This window comes from Mastigoproctus giganteus, chromosome 2 (genome assembly GCF_048544385.1).
Source record: "Mastigoproctus giganteus isolate SK-2022 chromosome 2, ASM4854438v1, whole genome shotgun sequence".
In the NCBI taxonomy this organism is placed as follows: Eukaryota; Metazoa; Arthropoda; class Arachnida; order Uropygi; family Thelyphonidae; genus Mastigoproctus; species Mastigoproctus giganteus.
In genome coordinates, this window is record NC_143576.1 from 211,667,238 (window position 1) to 211,695,009 (window position 27,772).

General features: G+C 34.9%; 1 protein-coding gene across 1 annotated transcript in view; it reads left to right on the forward strand.

Annotated features, from left to right (window-relative positions):
* The window catches only part of LOC150090037 (snake venom 5'-nucleotidase-like), a 143,154-nt gene that overhangs the window by 92,107 nt on the left and 23,275 nt on the right, over positions 1 to 27,772 (forward strand). Inside the window, exons 9-11 of the mRNA XM_090390154.1 lie at positions 5,313 to 5,485; positions 21,892 to 21,969; positions 27,257 to 27,384. Of these exons, the coding sequence (XP_090246280.1) occupies positions 5,313 to 5,485; positions 21,892 to 21,969; positions 27,257 to 27,384 (379 nt within the window). The remainder of the gene's footprint in view (positions 1 to 5,312; positions 5,486 to 21,891; positions 21,970 to 27,256; positions 27,385 to 27,772) is intronic.

Below are 27,772 nucleotides of genomic sequence, written 5' to 3' on the forward strand. Positions count from 1 at the left end.
AATGAGGTTAGAAAATATTATAGGTGAGATCCTACCTTGTAGTTGCTGCAAGAGTCTCTGAATTATGTATACTTACATAATTTGTGTTATGAATTTTAATTTTGTTTTTAGTTATATTATTATAATAACTATCATACAACAATTTTTTTTAATCACACACACATACAGAATCTGATCTAACAGGCAGAAAATTTGAGTAGGGGTGCCACAAAATAAAATAAATTACTTAAGGGTGCCATTATTAAAAAAAAAAAAGGTAGAAAAACTCTGGTCTAAGGGGATGTGCCATATGCAGGAACAGAAATTCATCTCAAAGAAATTTAAAAGCCTTTAATTTTTGTTCCTTAATGTTGTATATTCTTTTAGACCATTGTCAAAATCAGGCTTTTGGTATAGCAGAAATAATTAGCTCTCAATCAAGAAAATGAAAGCAAACCGTAGAAAATTTTTACAAACAACCCAAAAGGATAGCCAGCATTTAGGAGCAAAAATGGAAGTCTCTTAAATTTCTTTACTTGAGTAACTTTTATTTTCATAAGTGGGGTATTTCCATTGGGCCATTCATCAAAAAGTTATTGGCAAAGGAATCTAACACTCATTCTGTGACAACATATATCTCATCTCCAATTGATGGAAATTACAAACCAATTGTCAGTTCATCAGGGCATTAAAATAACTGATTGTACATGTACTAATGACTTAAGCATAAACAAGTGTTTGATTTAAAAAAATGAGGCCATTCTGTTAGTCGGTTCAAAAAGGTTCTTGTGTCTACAATTCTGCCCTTATACAGTAAGAGGATCTTATGATGAGCACCTTATCAGTTATTAATTTCATACATGAGGGACTCTGCATAGCTTATGGAGGAAATGTTTCTAAGTAGGCTTGCCCTAATTGGTGGTAAAAAATTAATAAAGGTGGTATTCAGTTGAACAGAGGTGGAGGTGCAAAGTCATTTCTGAAGTTAGAGGAGATATTAAACATTCAGGGAAATGAATAACTGGGAGGGAAGAATGCAGATCCATTGCAGACTTAATTATTAGTAGAATTCATCAAGGTTACACTTGAACTTTACTTGAGCATGTGTGCAAGACTTCAGTATACCAATATGGTCTCAAAGATGGCTGTAGAAATTTAATTCCTGCTAAATGAAAAGTCTTGCATTTGGTGAAAGAAAACACAGGGGTAAATTACAGCCTGGTGAGCAAGATGTTAAAGATGTTTCAGGCTGAGGAAGATTTATGGACTATACTATAAGCAAATGTGGAATTTTCCTTGGATTATATGCAAGCAGCCAGGAATTCTTAGAGTGATCCTATATATCACTATCAGCGATATATAGGACCTTTGTTAACAGGAAGAAAGATGTTATTCCTATTTATAAATTATGGTGAAATCACATTTACAATATTGTATCCAGGTATGGCAGCCTCGCTTAAAAATAGACATAGAACTTCTAGAGAAGGTTCAAAGACCATCTAGACTGGTTAGCAGTGCTAAGAGTTGGTCTTACAAGGAGCTTCTAAGAAGATTTAAACTGCAGAGTTTGGAGACTAGACACCTTAGGAGTGACATGAAGGAAATATATTCATGCTGTCAGGTGAAACTAGAATGAGGGGACAGAAATAAAAAAAATTTGGAAATCAATGAAGATTGGCTTTCAAAGTTCACCTTTGAGTATGATTGAGTTAGTGCAAATGCATCATTTTTGTACATAGTGAATCCTGAAGTTGGTAAATTGGCATTGTTTTAGTTATATCTCATATTGTGAAAACCTTCACAGAGTTTCATTACATTGAATTACCTCGAATAAGTAACGCTTCACCAATGAAAAAGACTAATTTTACTTATAAGTTTAAAATAAGTAACATTAGTCAATTAATTAGTTACTTAAAATAAGTACCATTAGTTGCTTATTCGTAATGAGAATAAGTAACATTAGTCTTCTCCATTGGTGAAGCGTTACTTACTCAAGATAGTTCAATATCATGGCAACTTGTTGAGAAGGTTTTTATAATATGAGACAACTAAAATGATGCCAATTTACCTACTTCAGGATTCGACTATGTACAAAAGTGATACATTTGCACTAACTTGTTTGTACATGAATCCTATCTTAGTCTTTAGCCCAGAATTTATTATAGTTCACCTTTGAGTAGTGTATTGGAAGGCAACTTATCCACTGGAATAAGTTGCCTTCCAAGGTAACTGAGATAGCTAATGATAAAATTTGGTTAGTTACTTTTTAGGTAGCAGTGGGTAGATTATGATTGATTGGCTGGTACACGCGCATGCTCCCCCCCCCCCCCAATCTCTTTCTCACACACAGTCATTCTGAATTGAAAAGGACAGAAACATTTTTGGGCTTTCCTCTAACTATGACTGAATTAATCAGTCCACAGTTGAAGGTTGCTTGACAAAAATATCTGGTTTTTCTTCTGTCAAATTGAAAGAAAATGTTCTAAAAGTAGGGTGCTTTCCTCCAATTGGATTAAAATCTGAAGCTTCCTATTTGTGTTCAGGAAGCAGTGAATGTGTTAACAGTTTGAACCAGAAGGATGTTTCTGACTTGATTATAGGCATTTCTTCACAGAAGTCATGCAAAGTGTAAAACAACAGGAAAAGATTCTGCTCTTTTATTCGGTGAGGAAGTACTTTATTGATGTATGTGATTATTCATGCACAAATTCCCATTTTTTGTTGGTGCATAAGTTCCCATCATTTTCATTTTGAAATTTGTTGTGGACAAGTTACTAATACGTCTTGGAATAATGAAAGATGAAATAGATGAAGTAATAAATGTTCTGCAGTATTAGTTCTGTCAGTTTCAGTGTGGGAACCTACCAGATGCTATCATGAAAGAAGAAAGAATTGATGTACAGTGGCCCCTTGAATGGCAGACTGTCAATTGCACAAAGAAGCTTGAAATATAACAGATTATTTCAGGTCATGTTTCACATCTTAACAATTCCTCATAGCACTGCTTAATGTGAAGAAATATTCAGTCAGGTGGAAAACATAAAGACTGAGTTCACATCTCTTTCTGGTAAAGCTTTGAAAATGCTCTTGACATCAGAGTCTAGACAGCAGGGCCATTATTATGAACTTCACTGAGCATTTTTGAAGAGAATAATGTCTGCTATTAAAATCAGATGATTTTAATAGAAATTTTCTAAATTAAGCTGATATTTGAGAGCATACCGTACTGGTAAACAATTCTGTGCCTTGTATTTTAATATAAAATGTGTATGTTGTCAGTGAAATTTAATTTCTAGTGTGGAGTTTAAATTTTGTTTGAAAAGCAGGAGTTTGTCGACTCATGCTTTTCTTGTTTTTGTTTATTTTTTTGCAAATAATTTCTTTTCATGTTTTTTTTTTTTTTTTTTTTGCAAAGGACTTCTGCTTTCCTTGTTTTGGCCCAAAAATCTCCTGTTTTCATCCTGTCCACATCAGCTGGATCTCCAGCTTTTTGAAACTCAGAAGTTGGCAGCTATGATTAATGTGATTTGGAAAGGGTTTTACATGGTAAATATATTCTAATAAGTACATGAAATATTCACACTTTCCATGTAAAGATTAGTTTAGTTCATTAGAACGCTATGGTAAACAATTAGAAAATTCCTAACCCTGAGCAGTTCCAATTTCAAAATCAATATAGAAATGTTTCTGATTTAGTATTACTATTGGCAAATGATGCCATCAGCAAAAAAAAATGGGGATCATAAATTCAAATTGAGGAAGGATAGTTGTAGCATAGATCTGTGGAAATTTGTTTTTGGCCAGTGGGTAGTTGATTGCTAGAACAAACTTCCATTTAGTATTGTAGAAGTGGGTAGTTTTGAATAAGTTCAAGGGAAGTACTAGTCAAACTGTTACAGGGGATGGACAGGTGATTTTTTTTTTTTTTTTTTATGAAAACCCCAACACGAAAGGTATCAAAACCTATAGTACTTAATACCGTGCATGGGTTGAAGGAGAAGTATGGGGGGAGGGGGATGCTGGAAACTTTGCTCTAGAGACTAAACATGGGTTTCACCACTTCAAGCCTCCAATAAGCAAAGTGGTGGTATTTTACCGGTTGATGAATGTCATCTACCACCTATATGGGAAGTTTTGTTTTTCTTTTTTGGCTGGCGCTCTGTAAGCTTGCTTTCTTGCATCATTTTCCACTACTGATATTAATATTTCATCAGAATGCTCTTATCAGAAATGGAAGATGCCTTGATGCCATATTTTTATAAAAGATTTTTTTTTTTTATTTTGAATGTGTGATCTAAATTTTGTATCAAAGTGAAAGTGGTGATCACTGTTGTTCCTAATTTTCTTAAAAGGGTTATCAATCAAGAAATGTGGAAAGTTGAAATAGATGAGTATTTTTGTAATAGTACAATGAGTTTATTTTGTGGGATTAATGTAGAGGCCAAAAGAAAAAGTTTTTTACAACTTGAAGAGAATCAAGATAATTATAAATTTAATGACCAAATGAAAAATGAATATTAAAGGCAAATCTAGGGAAAAACTAGGAAACCCAAGCAGTGAAAGATAAGGGGAAAAAAATTTGTTCAGTTAATTAAATTATATGTAAATCACAAACTCAGTCATTTAGGATCCCACTGTGAACATGTGCTTCCCGCTCAAAAGCATTTCATTTGCTTGTATTTCTTTTGTAGCAAAGTTTATTTATTATTATTTTTTTGACTGTTTTTTTTTTTTTTTTTTTTTTGTTTCATGTCACTTCCTTGCTGTTGTATCCATTGAGAAAAGTAGGTACCATATCTCATAGAGTAAAAAAAATATGTGGAGGTCCTACAGTCTCGAAACTGTCTGCCCAACTGTACCATATCTCACTGAAATGTCCAATTATAGTTTAATTTCATCTCTTTTTTTTTTTTTTTTTTTTTTTTGGAAGTTTTGTATATTGTACAATACTGAAATAAATTACAAAGCTTGAACTACCTTTCAATTTGATAGGTGCATATGTTTGATGTCTGATTATTTCAGAAACAAATATGGAATCACTTCTGTTATTACTAGATGCAGAAATTCCATAAGCAAATATATCTGAATTGAAGTATTTTCTGTTAAGTTGGAATATAGAAATTATGCAAGCAATGTTACAGAAACCAAATAAATAGTTGAATTTATCACACTACTTATTAGAATAATTATAAATTAAATTACTTAATTATTAGTTCTAATTTAGTTTAAGTTTTGAACAACAGGTGACAAAATAAATATTTACCTTTCATTTTGTGAAAAAAATCTTTTTTGCTGTTTCATTAATGCAACAAAATTATTATTACTTGAAATAGGAGAGCAAGTATGGAAAGCTCTGGAAAATGGTGTATATCAGTATCCCAAATTAGAAGGAAGGTTTCCTCAAGTTTCTGGTATTAAATTTGTCTTTGATCCTAAAAAGCCACCAGGTGATAGGGTGGATCCAAAATACATCACAATTGGAGATGAATATCTTGACTTGCAACAGGTCAGACATATTACTATATAAAAATTTAAGTAAATTAAGCATAATTTTTAATGTGAATAAATGCAACTAATATAGTAAAATAAAATTATCCCCAAATATTGGAACAGATGGAGTTATTTTGGATACACTTTTTTAAAAAAATTTTGGCTTTTTAATGTAAACTGACAAAATCATACAATTTTTAGGTGCTGATTTCAGATCTATAATTGATTTTACTCTGTCGCATCAATATTTATTTATTATTGTCTTTGGTGGCCCCTAGACATTTGTCCAAATCCACCTAATATACTTGATTTTATTATCCTTATACAGGATACCTAGCCACCAGAAAGCAGTCATCACCTAGGATAACTGCTACCTGATGCTCGTCCTTATGAACGTGGAGCTGGGCCTAGGTCTACTGTACTGTCTGTGCTGACTGCACAAAATTCCCGCACCCTCTGGTGGAAGTGCTAGACCAGAGGGCACCAGCAATCCCACCCCCAAGCCGCCCAAGCCTGGGAGCAAAAAAAAAAAAACCCTCTACCCCCACCCAAATCTCACCCTGGCAATTTATCCCACACTGTTAATTTCCACAGTGCCAGCAAACAAAAAAAAAAAAAAAGTAATAATAAACTAAATAAATAAATAAAAAAAAACCAAAAAAAAAACAGGATAATAGGATGGCAGGAGAGGGGGGGGGAACAAATCTATACAGTAAACATCTATTAGTTTACAAATATCCAGGCTGATAACTGTCTTCTTTTTAGAAATACAGAAATAGCAAAGCAACAAACTTATTATAATCTGACAAGTAGTTATTTTCATTTCCATATCTCAAATCACTAATTACAATTCTTTAATTGAGCTCTGTAATTCTCATACAACAAACAATCATACAATACATGGCACCAAGTTTCTTCAACACCACATATACAGTAAGGGTTTGACTTTAATCCAAAATAATATAATTTACTATTCAAAGAACCATGCCCTGTTAACAAAAAAGAAGTCTCCATATTAAGAAAAAACCACTTTTTCAGTTTAAAACATGAAAAAGAAACATTTGGAATAAAATGTCTGGTGACCGCACCAGTAATACTATCCGTCCATCTGGCTTGCCAGATTTCCATTAACTTCGCATATATTCTTTTCTTTTCAACCTTAGGGTGAATGTTAAGGTCACACACAATGTTTAAGCACGTGAAATTATTATGCTTCCTAATATGGTAATAGAAAGCTCTATATATTATAAAAAGATCTAACGGCATGTGGCCCGCTAATACCTGCAGGGCATTTGTTGACACTGTTCTGCAAGCCCTCTGAATTGCCAACAGCATTGTTCTTTGCACAGAATTTAACTTGGCTTTAAACTTAATCTTATTCACACAAGATACCAACACTGATGATACATAAGTCACTATTGGCAGAAAAACTGCCGTATAATAAAGATTTAAAACTGATCTACATAACCCCACTCTGATCTAGAAATCTGTATTACTGCTGCACTAAAACGCTTAATTTTGTTCATCAAATAATTCAGATGTGGAACTAAAGTTAACCTAGCATCTAATAAAACACCTAGATACTTAGTTTGGGTAACAAATTTAATTTGCTTACAATTTAACAAAATTTTTGGTGGTCGATTGATATCAAGGTGACCTTTAACATCATGACTGTTTTTTCTTCTGAAACTGTTAATTTATTTACAGTAGCCCATGATGTTAGACTCTGAAGAACCATTGCAGCCTTCTCTTCAATATCCCTTCTTGAGTTACCAGGCACACAGATAAGCAGATCATCCGCAAATGCTATTTTATGGCAAACTGTTTGTCTCAATTTAAGCCATTGGTTCAGAACCAAATTCCAAAATAGGGGACCCAACACAGATCCTTGTGGGCATTCCCTAGACACTAATTTCCTATAAGTTACATGCTGTGCCCTTACAATTATCTGCCTTGAAGTTAAATAGCTTGTTACAACCCGGTATATTTTCCCTGGACAATGGAGCTGTCTTAACGAGTAAAGAATACTCTCGTGCCAGACTGAATCAAAAGCTCCTGCAAAGTCAATGAACAGAGCAAGAACATATTTACTGTCTGCATTTTTAACGTAAAGCACTAAATCATTAATCGCGTCCTCAGTAGATTTGGATTTTCTAAAACCATACTGAAATGGCAACTCAATGTGGTGTAAATTCATATATTCACTTAATCGCTGGAAAATCGATCTCTCAAACAACTTGCCTAGGTTTAGGTAACAGCAATATTGGTTGAAAGCTCCTGGGGCTTGTTTTTTTTTTTTTTACCTGGTTTTGGCAACAATTTCAGAAGAGCACATCCAGAAAACAGGAAATGTGCCTTCCAATAGACATTTGTTATACATATTAAGCAGAACTGGAGGGTATATCTCTAATAACTTACTGATACTGTTGTTCTCAATTAAATCAATCCCCGGAGTCTTATCAACATTTATCTGTTTACTGACTACAAGTAACTCCTCTGCTGTAAAAAGAGAGATATTCTCATCATTGACATAATCTCTATTATCTGCTCTTATCTCACACTGTTCAGTCCTCGGGAAACAGTTTGTTTATGACAGATTTAATAGTTGTCTCCCAACTAACTGTTTCCCTACCATCTACTATTACTGTATGAAATACATCCTGCTCTATCTTTTTAGTAATGGTCAACTTATACAGTAGTCCCCAAGGGTTACTGTTTCCTGCAGTTCTTACCAAATTCTGCCATGATCTTAACTTATGCTGATAAATAGCCCTATGATATTCCCTCCTTTTACACCTATATATTTCCTTATAATAGTTAGCTTCTTCTATATCACGAGACCTATATCTTTGAAATTGCTTCCTGGCTGAAAAAACATCTCGCCTTAAAATTTTCAGTTGTTCAGACCACCACGGTACTTGCTTATCTGTGGCTTTCCTAATCCTAGCTGCATACTTCAAAAAGTACACTTTGAATATAAAATGCATATTCTGTGGCATTCATAGTGTTCAGAGCCAGATATTTATCATTACCAAAAACCAATTGCAAGGAATCATTAAATTTTTCCCAATTTATCTTTTTATATGCAAACCTCATCTGCTCATTGATTTTAATATAATAAGTCTTACTATATACCCCCACATTTACATGAAATAATATAGCCTGATGGTCACTGTTTGTTGCATTCTCATCAACAACCCAGTGACACACCCTCTTTACAACATCTGGTGAAGCCAGTGTCAAATCAATGTTTGATTGTCCATTTACATTGTTAAAAGTATACAGTTGTTGTGATTCATTAAGTACAACTAAATTATTTGATATTATAAAATCCTCCATACACATTCCCCTGTTATCAGTCATACCACTGAACCACATACTGGATTTAGCATTTATGTCAAAAGCTAATAATACATTGCCATAACCTATTTGTGCCAATGCACCTTCCATACATGAAATGAAATATTTAATAATATCTGTTGGAGAACAATACAATGACAATAAATAAAATGAAATGTCAGGCATAACAACATGAATGCAAACAATGTCTTGATTGCACAACCCTGATACCACAGTTATATTTAAATTCCTATTAAAAATAACAATTGCTACGCTTGGCGTCACTCTAGTGACATAAACTGACTTAGCAGTTACAGGAAAACCTACCAATCTATAACTCTGCTCATGCTGTAATGCATATGGCTCCTGCAAACAAAGTATGTCACACCGGTTTTCCATTGCATATATTCTAATTTCATTCATTACCATGCGAGACCTTTGTCCATTCAATTGAACTATGTTTAATATCTGATTATTATCACTATTACCAAAACTGTTTAATACAATCGTTATTATCATTATCCATAATTTATGCGCTTACTTGCTAATTCAAGGGCTTTAACATATTCTGGACATTTTACATCTTTTACAGAGTGTTTATAGTCACGACCTCTACACTTACAGTTAACGCAATTTGGATGTTGGTCCCTGTGCTGACAGTCAGTATAAACATGGCCCCCCCCTCAGCGCAGTGACCACATGACATTGTTTTATGACTACAGTACTGGGCAGAGTGGCCATATCCCAAACATTTAAAACATTTGGTCACAACTGTGAATTTTCTAAACTTATAGGAGAAAAACCCCAAAAATATTCTCTCTCTCAGAAACAAACATTTTAACAACTCTGGGACCACCCTAATAACCCAGTTAGTCAAATTTAACTTGTTTCCACTATTAAATCTAAATACAACCTCCATTCTTTACCTCTTCGAGATCGTAACCATAGTCCTTCAAATTCTTTACATATAAGTCCTCAACTATTTCATCCCTCGTAATATCCTTGGGTATATCATACACCAGTATGGAAGGATTATTTGTTTTCAACTTATCATAATTAATACCCTTACTAACTAAAGTCTCTGAACCTATTATTTTGTTCAAATCGTCTTTATTGTCTGTTTCTATCAAAACACCTTTATTTTGTATTGTTCGCAGGTTTCTCACTTTAATTTCCTTAAAATCATCCTTTAAGGCATTTAATACCACTTCTTTGACCTCCTGACTACTCGTAAACTGTGCATTAACATCTGCCCTTAATATTAAAGTGTTCACCTGTTTCTGCTTGTTACTTCCTCCCCCCACATCTATTACCAATTTTACTGTCTTCATTACCATCACTTATATTTTCCTTAACTACACTACTATATGTTTTAACCTTATCAACGCAAATTTGCTGTTCTTCCTGAGCAGGAGGAAATGGTTGGCCCCTCACAATTTCATCAAAAAGAGCAACTCTAATTTCCATCTCTTCTAATTTTGCTTTTAGTCTTTCATTATCAATCAGCACAGCTGTTGCAATAACTTCAATGTCAACCCACTTATCTAATATAAAGTTTTATGCCGTCTTTGTTATTTTGCTCAACTCACTTGTAGTGTAGTTTACTACTTGTTTCTTTAACTTGGTGATTAACTCATACACAGTTGACACGTCATAACATAACCTCTGTTCTTGAATATTTGACATAATGATGTCACTTTCATGAACATTGGTTCCTGTACTTCTTCTTGCAAATCTCCATATAAACTATCAAAATCACCATCTACATTAAGATCTGTAAAATCGCCAAACCTTGAATATCAACATCTAGTTCATCACTTATTTGCACCCCCCTGTTCAGTTGTCACACGTAATTTCTCCAACTACTTCTACTTGATCAGTATTTTGCTGGGCAACATCACTTGTTCCTTGCAAACTATCCAAATTTAACACTGTATTCACAACTTTCTTTTTCCCTTGAGATATTTACCTTCTAACTTCTTAATTTGTTCTGAATTCAACCTGGGAACTGTAGAGGGTAGAGAGGAAAAAGCAGAAGCCTCATCATCCCCCTTCCCCCAGTTTGTAATGATTTTCTCGTCAATTTCCCCTCCATGCTGCAGTGTAGGGAAAAATAATATCCGAAGTAATCGCATATAATGTAGGCAAGTAGATCGATTCTATTAACTTATCAACTTTAGCAATAAACACTAACTACAAATCAGTTGTCAGTAACTTGATACTGCGTTATTGCTTTTTTCTTTTTTTCACTGTAATTAGATTGCACTTTCACCAGGTTAAGGAAATAACTATTTGATTAGCAAATAACTCTGATTAAATATTAATATAACTTTGAAAACACAATTGAACACAAAATAAACGATGACGATGGGATTAAACTCACTAAATTAACACGGCAATCAACAGCCTGCAGAGCTAAGGCAAACACGTCCGACCAGCTAGCCTCCAACCCCGCTACACTGAAATATCTAGGAATAATCCTGGACTCAGGACTTACATTCCTCCCACATTTGAAAACACTAAATATTGGAATATCTTCATCTGTTCCCCAAATATTGGAACAGATGGAGATATTTTGGATACACTTTTTTAAAAAAAATTTGGCTTTTTAATGTAAACTGGCAAAATCATACAATTTTTAGGTGCTGATTCCAGATCTATAGTTGATTTTTCTCTGTTGCATCAATAGAATGAAAAATAGAAAATGCACTATATATATCAGTATCGGTATTAGCCATAAGGTGCAAAGAAGCCCTAGGCCAAAAAAATAATTTTTTTTAAATAATAATAAATAAACTTTGCTACAAAAGAAATACAAGCAAAAAATGAAATGCTAAAAACAGTGAAACAACTCGGTCCTTATACAATCATAAAATACTATTGTGTCCAATTTAAAAGGAAACACTGATGCTGAGGATCATGAAAAGTTCATTTCCATTACTAGAAAGCATCAATCAAGTGCATAAGATACTTCTGATCATCAAACCAGACTACAAAAGGCAACTGAAATGCTCAATATTTCATATGAATTTGTTTTAACAACTGTTTATTGAAACTTAAAGTGAGAAACTTTCAGAAAAAATATATCCCTAAAATTTCGAACACCAATCAAAAGCATTCGGAATACAGAGTGAAAAACTAACTGAAAAGTGATTTTCAGGGCCCATCACCATGACACGCATAATACATCATTCCCAGCCCTGAATGCACCACAAAACACCGAAAACTTCTGAATTCAGCCTTCTGCTGGGTCCCAGGACATATGGCAATTCCTGGAAATGAACTAGCGGGCAATGTTGCCAAATTAGCTCACCTACCACCCTAGAACAAGTGGAAAGTGCCTCATCGAGACTATTGGCCAATAATCCAGGAAAAATGCATATGTCAATGGCAGTTATCATGGGAAAATCAACCTAACAATAAGCTTCAAAGTATCAAGCCAAACCTTGAGCAATGGCCTTCCAGCTTCAGTTCAACGCGACATCAGGAGGTAATATTGGCTCGTCTGCGAATAGGTCACACAAATATCACTCATGGTTATCTTTTAAGAGGAGAGATACCCTCTCACTGTAATACAATGCTCTCAGTGAAACACATTCTGGTTGAATGCACAAAATATACAAGAGAACGCCAGAATCTTCACTTTTAAATAATGAAACAAATGTCTCAAGCATTTATAACTTTCTCAAGATGATTAAAGTATATCACCTCCTTTAGTTAGTTAAAAAAATTACTTTCTGGTTCCTTTTTTCCATTTTCTCTATTCGAGAAGAAATGATTACCATATGCATGGCGCACTATGGCCATAGTTGCCGATGCGCCCAATAAATCCCGAAACAAACAAACAATCTGAATTCAGTCAACATAAGAGAGATTTGGGCACCGTAAAAACTTAATTCAAAAACAACAAATTCTGTGTAACAAAGTGAAATTAACTTGGATCTTTTCAATGGATCATAAATAGAACACAACAGAGCAAATTTCAGAGATAATGTAAAGACAATATTTATAATTCTTACAAACACAAAAGTTAGTAAAGCCCTCAATAACTACAACAGTATGAGTCTTCCACACTCAAGTTATAGTCTATGCTAAAATAGAAATAAAAATATGGTTTTCTTCAATCTATTATACATAGTTACTCCATCCTTAAATAATTAATAAAAAGCAATATCAAGTCAACACTGAAGCATAAGAAATTACTGCACAGGATAACAAAAAAATTACATTCTGAGAGATGCTTGAGCAACAAATTAAATACTATAAAGTGCAGTATGTTCTTCATCACTAATCTAAAGTTGGCATTTTAATTGCAGTTACTTATGAAAAGGTTTTCTTTAGGAAATGCTAAATCTTAATTTTGCTTTTCATTTCTTTTTACCATTCCAGTAAAACATGTAATATAAAACTGTTCAGATGCACTTATGTATATATTGTAGTGTAACACTACAATAATAATTTATTATTAGTTTGGCCGTAGCACATGATGCAAGCTTACACAGCATCAGTCAAAAATAAATAAATAAATAAAAAAATACTGTCCATCCACTCTACTAATTTGTCTAGTTCTTAAATTTATTAACTGTTCACTTATTATCATAATTATTAGCCATATAGTGCAAGGAAGCCTGAGGCTTATGCTGTACCAGCCAAAAAAAAACTTCTAAAATACTAGATGGAAGTTTATTCTGACAATCAACTACCCACAAGCTGAAAGCAAATTTCAACACATCTATCCTGCAACCATCCTTCCTCAATTTGATATTGCATGATACTGTGTGTGTGTGTGTGTGTGTGTGTGTGTGTGTGTGTGTGTGTGTGTGTGTGTGTGTGTGTGTGTGTGTGTGTGTGTGTGTGCGTGCGCGTGCACGCACGCAATGTAAAGAGTGCAAGGATATTGCATGCGACTCAGTATTGTTATGTGCCTTTATGAAAGCTTGAAGAACAGAATAGATTCTTACAAAGGATTTATATTTGGGGAGGGGGGGGGGCCAACAAGCTCTCATCTGCCTACTTCAACACCAGAGCTTTCAATTGAGCATGAGGCAACATAGTGGCAACCCCCAAGACAGAATGTACTGGTCCCAGAGGAGCTAGTTGTCAGTGACTATTGTCGTGGAAATGGGAAATATAACATGCAGAAAGGATAGGTGGAGCAGGACAAGGGTGTGTCTGCCAGGAATAAAAAGTTGATGACATTGTTGAGCAGATATCTTTAAGGGGATGAAAGGTGTTATTGTTGTACACATAAGCACTAATGGCATTAAGAGTAGGAAATCTGCAGACTTATTTGACAAGTACAGGGCGATGTTGGGTGAAAAAAGCACAAGTTAGGATTTGAATTTGAAAATATCTGCCTTTTGCAGTCAGTTCACAGACCTCTCTGTAAGAGAGAAGTGCATTAAAATAAGGATCAACTATAAAATATTTAACTGTAAGAGTGAAACTTCCATAACAGCTAAATCGACTATATTACTTGTATTGTATTTATAAAAATGCAATGATTAATTTACCTTATTTATAAATATTAATACCATTTGGTACTGATATTTGGACTGTTTTCCTTTTATATTTTCTTTTCTTTTCTGATCCGATTTTTATAAAAATCGGCTGGCAGTGTTTACATATATATATAACAAATCACATGGTCACACATACAGGTAATAATGGCACACTAATATATAAAGCAAAATTAACTAATTTACCACTTATTTATGGAAGTGCCTTGTATGCAGTTTTTTTAACCATTGTGATCTGCAATATGACATCTAACACTAAAATGGCTTTTTTCTCATTTCATCCTTGAAATAACCTAATCTGTGGGTTTTTTTTTTAGATGAAAAGAACATTGTGTTATTCTTTATTTAAAAAAATAATAACGAATAAAGCAAAATAAAGAGAAAATGTAATAAGTGGAACTAGCGCTTAAAGCAATAATGCCACTTTTCTAATGTTAATCGATTCCATTGGTAAATATAAAAATTATATGCAAATGCAATTACCAATTTATTAATGCATCCGGCATTTCATCAAATACATCTTATAAGAAAGAGCGATAACTGACCAGTAATGTAATACACCAGTATCTGAGAACTGGAAGAAACAGACGTCACAAGGGAAAGTGCAGTTCATTAAAACATATGTAAGTAAAAATTTCATAAGATTTGAAAGAATAAAAAAATAATACATATAAAATATTCTGCATTACATACTTATATAATTATGCGGTAACTACTTAAGTTTCAAAATTAAACTTAAAATTCCAATTAAAATAATGAATTTAATTGATCTAAATTGATTTAATTTAATTGATGAATTTAATCGTGAAAAATGTGTCGATTTTGGGTTGTACTTTGTCCCTCTTCCTGGTAAAATAAAAGGGGTTTTAATTTTAAATCCCCCACAGCGTTACCACCCAACAATAAAGTCAACTGATCCTGACATGTTTTTTTTTTCTTCTTTCAATATGAAACTTGTTTTAGGCATTAGTTTCCAAAAAAGTTCTGCTTCATCTATGTTAAAAACTTGTTGAGAAGTATAACACATAATACCCCTCTTCAATAATTTTAAAAAGTTCTTTTTTGAAAGTTTCGGCAACTTGATCTGCACTTCCGGCTTCTCCCTGGGTTTTAAATCTATTCGACCAGCCTTTACTAGTTTTAAGTGGTTCCACATTTTTTTTTTTTTAGGTGAGTTTTCTTCAGATCATCATATAGGCTAATCTCTCTGTCTTTTTTTTTTTTTTTATAATATTTAACTTAACTGAATTCTGCATTGGATATTATCTTCAATAAAATTAGTTAGTCTCCCCATTTCAATCCTAATAGCCAGCCTAGTCCTAGTTGCTTGCAGTGGAACAGCTGTCTTTCCTGCTGCTAAAATTAATTCTTTAGTTTTTATAATTGTTCTTACAGTTAAACTTGCCAGTCCTAAATTATGGCACACATCTGCTTGTCGTTGACTGGAATCGATTCACTTCAAAACGTCTAATTTAATTTTCAAATTTCAAATTGACGCCTCCATAGCCAGGTGGGCAGAAGCAGCAGTGCGTAGCACACACTTCTTGATTAGACTGGGGTTCAAGCCCGTGACCACCAAATACGGAGGATGTGGAAAGGTCAGGGAATGACCACCGCATATCCCCGGAGCGATATGGCCTTAGTTGCTAATGCTCCTAAAAACCAAATAACAAACAAACAATTTTCAAATTCAGTCTTTTTCTTACATTTATAGTCTTCGTACTGTGTCCAGACGTTGCTTTTTCATTCTTATCTACCATTAGTAACTCTTCGAAAATGTAACTGCGTTGGTTGCATTAATTATGATATGATGTTCGAGTAAACTGTCCGTTACGCACAATGTCTAATTCTGTGATGACTAGACTTTGGATAAATGCACATAATGCAAATATTACAAGCAATATACTTGATCATTTTTTAAAATGTAGATCTCAGAACTACGTAACAAGTCACTGTACTGCAATTAAATTAGCGTGAGAGAAAATTTCACTGAGCATGGGAAAATTTCTCAAGTCAGTGTGGGAAACGTTTTAATGCTGTTTTGCTATTCATTTTCAAGATGTCAACTCTATCAAATGAAACGATTTCGTTAAATATGTCAAAAATGCAGTATGTAAAAGAGCGTTATAGTGATTTGTGACAGCGTTATAGTCAGATACGGGTTATAATATAAGAACAGCATTATAGCGAACCGCATTATAACGAGGGCCTGCTGTATGCACGCTTTAACAATCCATAATTCATTATTTCTTTTTTCAGATTGGCTGAAACCCATAGAAATGATGGCGAACATGGAAGTTTTGATTAGAGAAAGAAGATTCTTAGGTGGTACTGGAAATTTCAAAATGTCATGGAGATTCAGCATGCATGGGAAAGACAATATGGAACGAGGTTGCGTACTTGTCTGGCAATAATCCATCTGTGTGATAAATTTGAGGAATATGTAACTGTATACGCTATCAGCAAGACAAGCAATGGGAGGAAAATGACACAAGAAGTGTCCAAAACCTTCTAAACCAGTCCAGTGGCAATGTTACTGGGGAAAGTTATCTTGAAATGTTAAGGAATTATGCATACCCAATATCAGAAACATGTTTTTAGATATGATGGTGTTTTTTTTTTCCAATGGGATGGTGCACCTGCACATTTTCATACTGCTGTCCATAACTCTCTGGATAAGAAATTTCATGAACAATGGATGGGTTGCAGGAGGAGTGCTTTTGAATACTCTCCAAGGTCTCCAGACCTCATTCCTTAAGATATTTTTGCATGGGGATACCTGAAAGATAAGGTGTTAACCAATTAACTAATGCTGGTGTTCCCAAGATTCACTTTTTTTCTCCCACTCTTTTCCTATTGTATATTAATAACTTTCCACTGACTACAAATCCTATCCATAGTTTTGCTGACAATAACACACTACTTTCCAGTTTAAGAAACCTTGCTCTGTACAAACAACTTAAACTTTTCGAATATTCACCCCCAAATCCCTCAAATGCCAGTTTCCAGGTGATACTTAATTTGACAAAGAATACTTAACTTCAATCTATCTAAAACTTAGTCCTGTGTCATTTCTTGCAAAAAAAGTCTGCTGCTCCTATGCTCATCTTTAATGACACTCAGATTGCACATATTTATTGGTTATAAATGAGGAAACCCTGGCTTCTAATTTCTCTTAGCATAAGCACACCACAAATATTGCTTCCTCCACATCAAAAAACTGTTTTCTTTTTTTCCCTCTTCATACTGCTTTTCTTGTAAACAGTTAATGACTTAATATAAATCTCAAATCTGCCTTACCATGGAATATTGTTCCCAAACTGAGAAAGGTGTCCTTAAAGCTTCTCGACTCGGTCCAAAAGAGAACAGCCAGGCTAATCAAATTAATGGCTCATCTCTTACAAACTCTCTCCACTATGTCTCACGAATGTTTAGTGTCTGCTGCATTCCTGTTATATAGTATTTCCATGGTTGCTGGCCTTTTGAATTGCAATCTGTAATATTACCACTTTCTTCCAAACCAGTTTGAACATGTGCATCAACTAGTCAATATCCATTTGCTATCAAGCTGTAACTCACAGAACTAACTTTTCAACCTTCTCATTTATACTCCTACTTCTGTTCTTTGGAACAATGTACATGTATTTTCCAAAAATTACAACCTACAGAAATTCAAGATTGATGTAAACAAGTATCTTTCATCTTCTCAGCCTTCAACTCATACCCAGCACTAAAGCGAAATACAGAGGGTATAACAAGTTATCATTAAAAAAAAAAAAAAAAAAAAAAAAAAAAAAAGGAACCTGCATTACTAAGTGTGTGAATTGTACCTCATAAAGCATATACTATATGTATTTTGAGGTTCACATGATAGATTTATCAAAATGAGCAGCATAATGAAATTTTTAACTGCAGAAGGAGCATCTTCAGGGAGGTTGTTCAAAGGGAACATTTTCTGATGTGATGAATTGTGTGATTGCGATGCAAATGAACTTTCTCCACTCTGTGTTTCATAGAAATTCAGATTTTGCTGTATGCTTTTTATGTAGATACTTCTATGGGTACTGTTCTTCTGAATTAGCATCTGTAATTCTATCATTCTCTTCCAAACCAGTCCAAACACATGCCTCAATCAGTCAACATCAATTCATTGTCCACCTTCAAACAGAAATAACTTTTCCTCGTTTATCCGTTCAACTTCTGCTCTGTGGAACAACCTTCTTTCACACGTATTTCCTGAAAAATACAGTCTACAGAAATTCAAGTCCAATGTCAGCAAGTAACTTGTGTTTTCAACATTTAGCCTCTGTATGGTACTAATACATTTTATTTTGTAGTTTTCATAATTATTCTCTGATACCTTTTGTGTTTTGAGTTTTCATAATTATAAAAAAAAAAAATAATAAAAAGGATGAGGACAGTCATCAGTTCTCCCCAGCCTGGAATAGCACATCATGTCACTGAGGATGCAGCTAGTGTGGAAATGAATGATGTAGGGCAGACAAGTAGGTAGCAGATCATTGGACAGGGTGATACGATTTAAAATTCATATCACCGTTGGGTTGTATCATTGAAAATTCATTTAACCCAAATTGAAGTGTAAATTTGACAACTTGATGGAATTTGATTTTGACTGCTACAGTAGCAGCACTTATCACATTCTGATGTCCAACAGTTAAAGTTTATATATTAACTTTTAGTCACCAATGTTTTTTTAATTAAATTTTCCCAGGCACAGCACATGTTCATAACTGAATATCCATGATCACCAAATTTTTATCTTACAGACTACTTATACCAGTAGTATACATTAACAACCTTCACACATATTGGAAGGATTAAAAGTATTGACTTTTAAACATTACAGTGAGAAGATGGTAGTTTGTGCTTATATTTAGGAAGGAGGACGCCTTCAACATTTACTGCAATTCTATTATAATTATATTTATAATAATAATTAAAATAAAATTGAATGGTTGGGCATCTTTTGAATCACCTCATGTAAGGCTTTGTGTGATGATATTGGTATTGTAAATCCTATAAAGAACAACATGGATTATCCCAGATGCCCTGCAATGATCAGAAGATGTGCATGTGACTCTGCTTCTAACATCTTAAGCATTACTAGCAGGATTAGTTGACTTCCTACTGCAGATTGTTGCTATTACTAAAGTATGGTATGATAATCACAAGCCAGAAATAAAGATGAGTTTTCAGTGGAAACAGAGCTCTCTACCTCCAAGGAGGATTTGCTGATATTTCTCTCTAAATGCCAAGACTGTAATTCATTAAGTTTCTTTATGTACAAACTAAAATGGCATAAATTGGTTACAGAATGAGGTTTTCAACTTGCACAACATTCAGATTAGTCTATGAACTCACATTTGTGCAGAAATTATATACACACAGCACAATATGGCTTTAAATGCTAATGTGCTTATAAATAATGATAATAACTCTTGGCTGCCTTGATTTGATCATTTACTCATTTTAATGTAAAACCCTACTCGTAGTATTACTGTCCTGGGTTACTGACTTGTATTTATATCTATACAATTTTTTTTTAATTTATTTATTTATTATTATTATTTTTTTTTTCCATGGCAGTAAAAGATTTTACATGTACAGTGGGGTCCCGACATCCAGTGGTAATTTGTTCCACAAAACCTTTGTATGTTGAAAATATTGTAAGTTGAAAGCAATAATACATTGATTTCCTGTAATTCCTTCCCCAACAACATATGAAATAGATATTTCTTACATGTTATACTTCATTTTTACATTAAAAATTTGTGTTTGATAAAGATTATTTAATAAATAGTCATAAAACATCTTAAAATAAAAAAAACAAACAATAAATTCGCATTTACTTTTGACTTGAAGTGTACAGCTGATGAAATCAATGGTGGCGTAGGAGTGGTTGGACTATATCAAGTGTCAGGTGTCTTTTCAGTCTTTTGTTGCTACTGGCAAAGAAACTGTCCAAAGTGGAGTTTTTTATGACTTTTTTGTAGCTTCCTGAAGTAAGAAATGACTTCATCTTTCATTTTGCACATCGTGAGTTCAGTGTTTTCAATGTCGGGATGTTTTTTTACCACTTCTCTTAAATGCTCCCAACAAGAAATGACAGTCTTCGCCTGACACTTTTTTGGGTGTCTTTTTCTTCCTCTTCCATTCTAGTGTCACTCTCCAACTCTTTTAGCTCCTCAGTTGTTAGCTCACACCCATGAGCATCAGTAAGGTCCTCCACATCCTCTTCACTAACCTCCAGACTCATTGATTTACCAAGAGTGACAGTCTCATTTGTCAAAGCACCATCATCTTCAAATCTGTCAGTGTTATGGATAATTAAAGGCTAGATGTTTTTCAATGTTGAATTTAAGCACCTGGTGGAAACATCATTCCAAGAACTTACAATCAGCCTTACACAATCCAGCATGTTGAACTTCGACCTCCAAAAATCTTCGCAAAGCAACTTGCAAACATTTTCGTGGTATAGATTTTCTTGAAGTTTGCAATCACTTGCTGGTCCATTGGTTGAAGAAGAGGAGTGGTGTTGGGTGGCCGAAAATTTGACTTGAATAAAGTCAAATTGTGCCTCAAGAGATCGGACAAGGTTGGGATCATGGTCTGGTGCATTATCCAGCAGAGCAGGGCCTTCACAGGAAGCTTATGTTTCTCAAGATAACTCTTCACTGAAGGACAGAAAACTTCAAACTCCCATTCATTGAAGACATATCTTGTAGCCCAGGCCTTCTTGTTACTGCACCAAAACACTCCCAACATGCCTTTGTTGTTTAAATACTCTTGGGGTGTTAGTGATACACAGCCAAAGGCTTCAGCTTAAAATCTCCAGAGGCATTGGCACCCAACAAGAGAGTGAACCTATCTTTCATAGGCTTATGCCCAGGTAAACTAATCTCATCCTTGGTGACGTACGTTCTCTTGGGCATTCGCTTCCAGAAGAAGCTGGTTTCGTCAATGTTAAAAACCTGCTGGGGAAGATAATCCTCCTGATCAAAAAACTCTTGGAATTCAATTTTAAAGGTCTCAGCTGCTTTTTTATCAGCACTGGATGCCTCCCCATGTCTTTCAACACTTTTGATATTCACCCTTTTTTTTGAAGCACTCAAACCAGCCTCTGCTGGCTTTAAAGTCTTCAAAGCACACAGTACTGTCTCTGGTTGATGGAGCTTTAAGTTTCAGATCATCATAGATCTGAAACAATCATACGAGTGATGTTCCACACGCCATGTGTTCAACAATAAAAAAGACACTAATTGGTTGAGAACAATCTTACGAGTGATGTTCTGTGCTCCACTCGTCTGAAAAATTTCACCCATGTATCATTACAGCTATATCTTAAAGCCATCAGTCCTTAAAATAAACGATCATATGGAAGGTATATTGGTTCCTGAGAATATCATATGTCAATGTCATCATAAGTTGATGCACCACTGTCTGTGTATGTATGCTTTTCAGGATCAATTGTGAGATTCTCTAGATTGCTGTTTAAGTTAAAAATTATTATGTTTATTTATTCATTTTTGAATTTATTTTTTAGAAGTATAGACTGGTGACAAAGAATTATGTGCATCAAGGAAAAGATGGATATACTGCACTGCAGGACTGTGAAATTTTGGTAAATTTTATTACTTTTCTTACATAATAGAAACTTTAATATTTCATTCAACTTGTGGTAAAATTTGTTAATTTACCTATTTATTTACCATTGTTATTTACCTATTTATTGAGTATCCATAGTAGCATGTGGATTACATACTGGAGGAATTCTCTATAATGTCGGTCCTTGGAATTCTCTTTGGTCCTTGAGGTTGTCACAGACATTCTCTCAGATATGCCAGACAAGCTGTACTTGCTACCTGGGAGTCTAAAACGCTGATGGAACTGATATTCGGGTGACACTCAAGTCAAGTGTACCCAATTTTGGTGAAGTCTGGATGGTCTGTGACAGCCAAATCCTCTGCTTGCACCTTCACGATGTTGGGACTGTTAGTAATCCTGGGTATAACCCCCATGCACAAGCGCATTGTGGGTGACCACCCAGGTGTGAACCAATGTAAGCAGGGGTCGAGGTGTGGCACCCACACCGCATGGAGGAATGCCGCCCCTCTGTGCTACCAGGCAATACTAGGTGGTAGATGACTCTCATCAACCAGTGCAATACCACCACTTTGCTTATTGGAGGCTCGAAATGGTGGAACCCATGTTTAGTCTCCTGAGGTAAGTTGCAGTCAACCCTTCCCCATCTCTTCCATCATGCAGTATAACTGATGACTTTTGAGGTTATGATGTACATCATGGCGAGATCCAATCTTCCTTACATTTCAAGGGTACAGCTCTAAAATGGTGTTCGGAGGCCAGCCGCTAGTTAGTAAACCGGACCGAACCTATTGATAACTCTTTAGGAGACTTCTGGATCAGCTAGTGTATAATTTTGCTACCTCTACTCTGCCAGATAGTGACTGGAGGGAGTCCGAGTAGTGTGTATGGGGGGGAGCATTGTCAAGGCCACGTTATGTCAAGGATCTGGGTATATTCTTACCATGTATACACCATATCCAAAAATTTCATTTTTGGCTCTCCTCTCCCCCCACTTTTTTCTTACTATTGAATACACCATGAATTGTCAAACTAATAGAGTAAGCTTATCTGCGAAAAGATCTGAACCTCCCAGCTTCCTAGTTCATTTCACAAATATACGTGGTCTCAATTCTAATCTGTGATGTCCATTTCCACTTGCAGTCTGCCAAACCCCATGTCCTTTTCCTGACAGAATCTCAGTTATCAGTTGGTTTAACTACTGCTCATCTCAGTTGCCCAAACTATTCGCTGTATGATTCCTTTCGCCTCAAAGGTGGTAATTGTGCACACGTCTGTTCCGATATTCCATGTCAGAGACTTGATAATTTGGAATCTCCTCTTTTCGATCTTCTCTGTCTTAAAATCGCTCTATCTCATTGTGTCAATTCATCTGTTGTCTCCACCGTTCTCCTAACTCTACTAATCACTTGAAGCTCTTTGACTTCCTCTCTTTGTAACTTGACTTTCTCCAGTCCACCTTTCCTAACAGTGGGTGATTTTAATGTTCACAACTCCAGCTGGCTTCCATTTTCTAGTCACAGCGACCCAGCTGGTCGAGATGCTGAGGCTTTGCAATTACTAATGACCTTGCACAGATTGTTCATTTACCTACAAGAATACGGACAATCCTAACCATACAGCCAACACGCTTAATCTTTTTCTCACAAACAAACCTAAGTACACGGTTGAAGTGAGTGGTCCTTTAGGCACCTCAGATCACAACTTGGTGATTTGTCTCTTCTTCAATGGAGCCTTTATTTCATGGCTATTCCCAACCCCATGTTGTTTGGCATTACAAGAATGCAAAATGGGATGACCTGCGAGACTTCTTTTCTTCTTTTCCTTGGTCAGACTACTGTTTCAAAACTTCTGATGTCAACGTTTGCTCAGCTCGTGTCAGTGAAATTATTCTTGTAGGAATGGAATCCTTTATCCCACACTCCACTTTAAAATCTCGTCCTTTATCTAAACCTTGGTTTTCCAATAAATGTGCTAAGGCCGTTCAGGAGAAGAATGTTGCATATTGTAATTGGCTTGTTTCCAATTCTTTAATTTCATTTTCTGCCTACACCAAAGCTCGCAATAATTGTAAAGCAGTTATTAGCCTGTCCAAAATAGATTTTGAACAGGCTAAGAGTAGAAAACTTGCTTCTTGCATTAATGGTAGCCAAGCATTCTGGTCTCTTGCCAAAGCTATTGGCTGCAACTTTTGCCCATCTCTGCTCCCACCTCTGTCAAAACCAGATGGTTCTGTTTTCACTTCGGCCAAGGATAAAGTTGACCTGCTGGCATCCCATTTTTCTTCCAACTCATGTATTAACGATCTTGGTAAAACACCTCCCACCATTCCCAACACACTCCATTCAATGCCTCCTGTGGTCTTCAATCAAAAGGATGTCAGAAGGATTTTGTCTAATCTTGATGCTTAAGCTCCAGGTTCTGATGGTATTTCTCCACTTGTTCTCAAAACCTGTGCTCCTAAACTTACTCCTGTTCTTTGCTGCCTTTTTTCACTTTCTTATTCCAAAAGTGGTTTTCCTTCTGCTTGGAAATTTGCTCGTCTCCAGCCAGTTCCTAAAAAGGGTGTCAAATTGCCTCCCATCCAATTATCGTCTCGTTGCAATTACTTCTACTCTTTCTAAAGTAATGGAGAAATCAATTAATCGCCAACTCTTAAACCACCTAGAAACCTTCCATCTGATCAACGATCGCCAGTATGTATTCTGTCAGTTTCTTTCCACTGGTGATATTCTGGCTTATGTTACCCATTTATGGACAAATTCAGTGGAAAAGTTCAGTGAAACACAAGCAGTTGCTCTTGACTTCGCAAAGACTTTCAATTGTGTTTGTCATAAAGGTCTTCTAAACAAGCTTCCACCTTATGATTTGCCAACTGTTTTTTTGTAATTGGTTATCCAGTTTTCTCTGATCGCTCACTGAGGGTAATGGTAAATAGCTCTCTGTCTTCTAACTTCTCCACTAATGCTGGTGTCCCCCAAGGTTCAGTTCTTTTCCACACTCTTTTCCTCTTTTATATTAATGACCTTCTTCCATTGACTGGAAATCCTATCCATAGTTTTGCCAATGATAGCATATTGCATTCCACTTTCCATTTTGAGAAACCTTGCCCTGCTGAATCATCTTAAACTTCTCGAATATCTGCTACCAATTCCTTAAATGCCGATCTCCAGGTAATTCTCCAGTGGGGCAAGGACAGTTTAGTTTATTTCAACCCTTCTAAAACTCAGTCTTGTCTTATATCTCGCAAAAAGGATTCTTCTGCTCCTATGCTTATCTTTAGTGACACTCCGATTTCTAGGCAAAATGATATATCTCTTTTGGGGATTACCCTGACTTCTAATCTCTGTTGGCACAAGCACATTACAAATATTGCTTCCTCTGCATCTAAAAAGGTTTTCCCTTTCACTCTCTGCTTTACTTTTCTTTCAAACAGCTGTTGACTCTGTAGAAATCTCAAATCTGTCCTGCCATGGAATATTGTTTCCACATTTGGGGCAGTGCCTCCAAAACCTCTCTCAGGCTTCTAGATTCCATTCAGAAGAGGGCAATTGGGTTAATTAATGACTCATCTCTAACTGAGTCTCTTGACTCGCTGTCTCATAGACGTACTGTTTCTGCTGCATACCTTTTCTACCGATACTTCCGTGGATGTTGTTCTTCTGAATTGGCTTATATAATTCCCGCTGTCTCTTTCAAAGCAGTCCGAACACATGCTGCCAACATTCATTTACTGTCCAACTTCAAACTCACAGAACCAACTTTTCATCTTGCTCGTTTATTCATTCATCTGCTGTTTTCTGGAACAATATTCCTTCATATGTCTTTCCTAAAAAATACAGTCTACAGAAGTTCAAGTCTAATGTCAGCAAATATCTTCTCATCTTCTCAACCTCCAACCCAAGCATGGTACTAAGTACTATAGGTTCTAATACCTCTCGTGTTTGGGGTTTTCATAAAAAAGAAAAAAAAAAAAAAAAAAGACACTTTTTGCTTGAAACTGCAGCTAGTCTACCTCAGATTGAGGATTAGGGTTTCTATCAAAACTTGGGTCTTCTATCCCACATTCTTGTAAAAAGAATGCATTCAATTTATAGATACTGTATTAGCTGTCAGTATTAAAATTTAAACAGTTACTGTGTATTATAAATGCTGAAATAAAGTTAAACAATAAAAAAACAGGCTTTTATTTACTTGACTTTATTGGTTTTTACATAGTACAGTTAGTAGAAGATAATTTACCATGGCCATGTAATATAGTTGTTCTCTGAGGCCAGTTACTCCTGATTTAGTGGATCTGAAGTCCAGTAAATCAAGAGTTTACTATAACTTTAAAAGAATACTAATATCTTCTGTAATGTTAGATGATTACAAGAAATACAGTGTGCATTCTGTGCTTAGTTTTGTTGCTGTCCAAAGCAATGATTACTATTAGCTTTTCGATCTGGGCATGGCCGTCCCAGAACTAAAAGAACTAAATATAAAAAATTTTAAAAGAACTAAATGTAAAAAATTCCATGAAAATCCATCCACTGAGAGTCGAGTTGTTACTTGCAGATAAACAGAGAGTTGAATGGACATGGTGAAGACAGTAGGTGCTTATGTGCATAGATAAATGGAAATGCACCTAAAAAGAAAAAAAAATGCAACAAAAAAGAAAAAAAAATAATAGAATTTTTTAAAAATTCTAAAGTACTTTTAGAACATAAATGAATAGAATCATTATAAATTGATTGCATTTCATAATGGCATGTATTAACTATTCATTATTATTATTTTTAATTTAATATGGATCTGTATTAAAAGTTTTCTGAATTCTGATTTCTAAAAGTTGGTAGGCATGCTATCATATAAATTACAAGGTTACTAATTTGGCAAGCATCTGTAATCACATTTCATCCTAGATAGCTATCAAAAAAAAATTTCCCATGTTAATTTAAATAAATTTTTGGATTGCACACTGACAATATATTTGGTCCCATAGATTTGATAATAAAATAAAAGTAGTTTAACACAGGTAAGCTCTCTTTCCAGAAATAGGAGATGATATCATAAGTTGGGGATATCATAGGATACAAGGGTTAGTTCAAGACTGTGTGAGACAAACAGAGCAAAACTTTGACCTATTGTGGTGTGGTGTGTTGCATTCTAAAGGAAGAAGCTATATTATCTGAAATATGTGATGCATATTAATTAAGATGTGTAATTAAACAGTTGATCCTGATGAAGTTTATATCTTATTTATCATAAATTACAGCCTATGAAATAATAGCTGTCTCATGCAGAGCTTTATTTATTCTTAATAGCTAACAGAAGAGGAAAGTCCAGAATTATGTACCGCAGTACAGAATCATTTTCATGCAATTCATATTTTAACAGGAGCTATTCATCCTCGTTCAAAGCATCGACAGAGCTTAGTATGCCTTTCTAGGAGGTATGACCTTTATTTATTTATGTAAGCATATTTATGAAGCATTTTTATCAAAATGGCTCTGTTTTCAATATTGAAAACAATCTGTAATTGAAGATGCAAAGAACAATAATTATTGTTTAAAATATATACACCTTTCTGCAAACAGAACAATTAATAAATTTGTCTATGGTATTGACCCTTCCCCGGAAGAAATCCAGACACTTAGACTGAAATAAGTAATGACATCAAATGAGGGGTAAAAATGGAATTAGACATAGTAAAATGAAACCAAACTCAAGAAACAGCACTGTTTCTTGAGTTTATAATGTATATAAACCCCACCCTAAAGGGTATATATACATTGCCCACAAATGTATCAAAGAATAAATTGAATCTTACCAATATCTGC